General features: G+C 37.9%; 1 protein-coding gene and 1 pseudogene across 1 annotated transcript; both read right to left on the reverse strand.

Annotated features, from left to right (window-relative positions):
- Positions 1–852: 852 nt before the first annotated feature.
- On the reverse strand, positions 853–2,251 carry LOC136068161 (nuclear intron maturase 3, mitochondrial-like; the record flags this gene model as incomplete). Its single annotated transcript, XM_065774925.1, is given in 2 exon segments — positions 853–1,579; positions 1,582–2,251. Coding segments are annotated over 2 exon segments (1,035 nt in total), but the record flags the coding sequence as incomplete, so codon positions are not given.
- LOC136068164 (nuclear intron maturase 3, mitochondrial-like) lies at positions 2,252–2,820 on the reverse strand (annotated as a pseudogene).
- Positions 2,821–3,128: the final 308 nt, after the last annotated feature.

Genomic DNA, 3,128 nt, shown 5'->3' on the forward strand with positions numbered 1-3,128 from the left:
CTACTCAGACTCTGCTCTTGCAAAAAATTATAGATCTCTATCAAGCCAGCGCACCAGCTGAGCATAATGGGGCTTAAGCCCGAAAGTCAAAACAAGTTCAAGCACAGGTCATCTTGTTTAACAAAACAAGCCAAGCAAACTTTGATCGAGCTTCTTGCAAGAAAAGAGTTGGAAAAGAACAGGTTTTCTAGCATTATTTTAAATAAAATCAGAAAGATCAAAGGTAAAAGACACTAAACACTTCAGAAAACTGAACCCCAACCAAAAACTAAAAAAAATCCCAACATCAAATATGGACAAAAAATCCTTAAAACTGCAAAGTTGTAACTTGAGAGGCATTTAGTGAAGTTTCAATGAACAAACAAAAAATAAGCCAAAGAAACGTCAGTACTAAACTGCATTTAGGGCTATTCGCTCAAAATGTAACAAAATTTAATTAACAAAGATTTTAAAAATGTTATAGATATAAATCTTTTAGTAACCACTAACATTTTCACCCATGCCAAAGAAAATCTTTTAGTCCATGTGTGACTTCCAAATAAAAAAAAAAGAGTGAAATGATTAGTATATATTTTATCCATTTCAAAGACCTAAGGGTTTGTATGAATCAAACAACAAATTAAGGATCAAACAGCTGGTGCGGTGAGCATGACAGTCACAATGCAGTAGAATAAATTAGGCATGTCAACATGAGATTTTACATTTACATAGAAGGTAAGAAGGCACCAAAAAACAGTTTAAGGAAAGACATGATTATCACATTGAAAGGATACGTATGGCACAAGAACAGAATTTTCAGGGACAAAATGGTTTTGTAATCCTTTTCCATCATAATAAACCGAGGAATGAGATAAATCAAGTGCTCAGGGTTGGGAAAATAAAGGATGCCTTTCACAAAAACCTGGAGAAGTTACAAACTAGCCATCCAAAATCCTGGAGAAGTACTTGAATATGTTTCTCTATAATGACTACTTGAATATGTTTCTCTATAATGGTTTATAATATACTTCACAGGAGGATTCATCACCACAAATGACAATGACATTTGTAGCTAAAAATAAAAATCAATAAAAACGCAAACAATTTACACATCACCTACGAGGCCTCATTTCAGAAAAGAAATACAGAAGAATTTCTTGAACAAGGTTCAGATCAATAGCAGCAACCAGAACCAATGCCAATTATGTAGAAAACTACAGCAGGACCTGCAACATTCAGTCCACATCCACAAACGCAGTGCAGTCAATGTCTTGCAGGGTGATATTCCCCATATATAAATCGTTTATGTGATGAGAACAGAGAGGGAGGCATTTCCGATTTAGACTTTCATGAATTGCACCCATCCCTGGGACCCACTTGTCCTCAACAGATGGATTCACATTCAAACAGTTCTGCAGTAACCGTACCCGATAATAAACAGTATCTATTCTGTCACAGAAATGACCGATACAGGAACATAAAGGCTCATCAGAAGCCAACCTGATCAAAGACAGAGATAAAGCCCCGTCAACAGGCCTTGGATCCGAAAGATTTTGATCTCCCATGCTATTAAACTCTCTTTCTGTGGGGAAGTACACTTTTCATTTCCATTAAAATCAGAGACCTTAAAATCTTTAGTGTAATGCTTAATGGCTTCACGTTTGGTTGATTCATGCTTCTCTGCTAGTGTCAAAATACAAGAGAACCTCAAGTGATAAGTTACTACAGATTTAACCATCTTGAAGTTGTGACAGCGGCAGAAGAAATCAAGCCACCTTCTCCCTACACCTGCATACCACTTGATAATATCAGTATCTTCAAGAGCAATGAGTAACTTGATCAGCCTAGGGCAACCCATGTTATTTGTAAAACCAGCCATCTTAACTGCCTTCCTAACAAGTTCTACTGGTGCATCAACTTTCATACACAGCCTTGTCAAATCCTCAATCGTGCTCTTAGCATATTTCCGTTCCTCTTCCTCCTCCACTCTCTTTTCTTCTTTCTCGAATGCCTTTCTCGCTTGGACCGGACTCAAATACTTGTCAACTTGCTCTTGGAACTTATCATAAGCGTCAACCAGCTCTTGGGGTAATTGATCTCTAATGTGCCTTAAAGAGAGAAAATCGCCTGCTGTAAGCATCCATTGCCATTCCCAACGCTCTTCCAAGGAACCCAAGAAATCTTGGACCACTTCATCAGTCCAAGTTCTGAAGATTTCTCGAGCCTCATTTTCAATTTGAGAGTCAAATTTAAACCCCTCACTTTGCTTCAATTACACCACCTCACACTCAAACAACCTCTTTATTAAACCAATCAAAGAAACATCTTTTATTTTTTCTTCAATAAACAAACACAACTTATTTACATGCCAATCATCAAACCTTTATCAAATGTGAAACTAAACAACCAACTGGCAACTAGGATTCTCTACCGAGTTCTTAAGGTACCTAATGGCGGTGTGCCGTCCCATACCGACACGCCCACCATAAGAAAAAGTTACAAACCGCTCATCATACACAATTTCCAATACCAACTAATAGCTTCAATCAAAACCTTTAATTTCAAGTTGGGCAAGACCAAGGACTCACCTTTCTTTCTTGAGGGTAGCATTGTGACACAACAAGCCTCAATATCGAACCGATTGTCGCAGGGCTGACTGCCCATTTCTTTGATATCGAATCGCTTTGAGACTGAGTGAAAAAGGGACTGCGAGTCAGTCAAGGGAGCTGAGCCCGAAACCATTGTTGGGTTGTAAAGTGGTGGCAGTGAGACAAGGTTGGAGAACTTGCCTTGAGAGTATTGGGTGAGAACCAAGGCTTGGAGGGCTGAATTCAAGTGGCTTTATTCTTCTGAGGTGAATAAGCACTGAGACAATGAGAATTGAGAAGAGAGAAGTGGAAGTTTTGGATTTTGAAATTGTGCCTGAGTTCGAAATTGAGATAGTAGCTGGCCAGATTTTCGCAAATAGCACACTTTTTTACTTGTTTTATAAATTACGTTTTTATATTGGGTTTATAAATAAACTCTCTGGTCTCTACTGTTCAAAAAGCAATGTAAATGTAAAAAAAATGCGAAACTACACTATTAGTCCCTAAAGTTTACATGTTGAGCGCTTTTAATCTCTGTAGTTTCAATAAAGCGCTATTAGT

This window comes from Quercus suber, unplaced genomic scaffold (genome assembly GCF_002906115.3).
Source record: "Quercus suber isolate HL8 unplaced genomic scaffold, Cork oak 2.0 scaffold_7, whole genome shotgun sequence".
In the NCBI taxonomy this organism is placed as follows: domain Eukaryota; kingdom Viridiplantae; phylum Streptophyta; class Magnoliopsida; order Fagales; family Fagaceae; genus Quercus; species Quercus suber.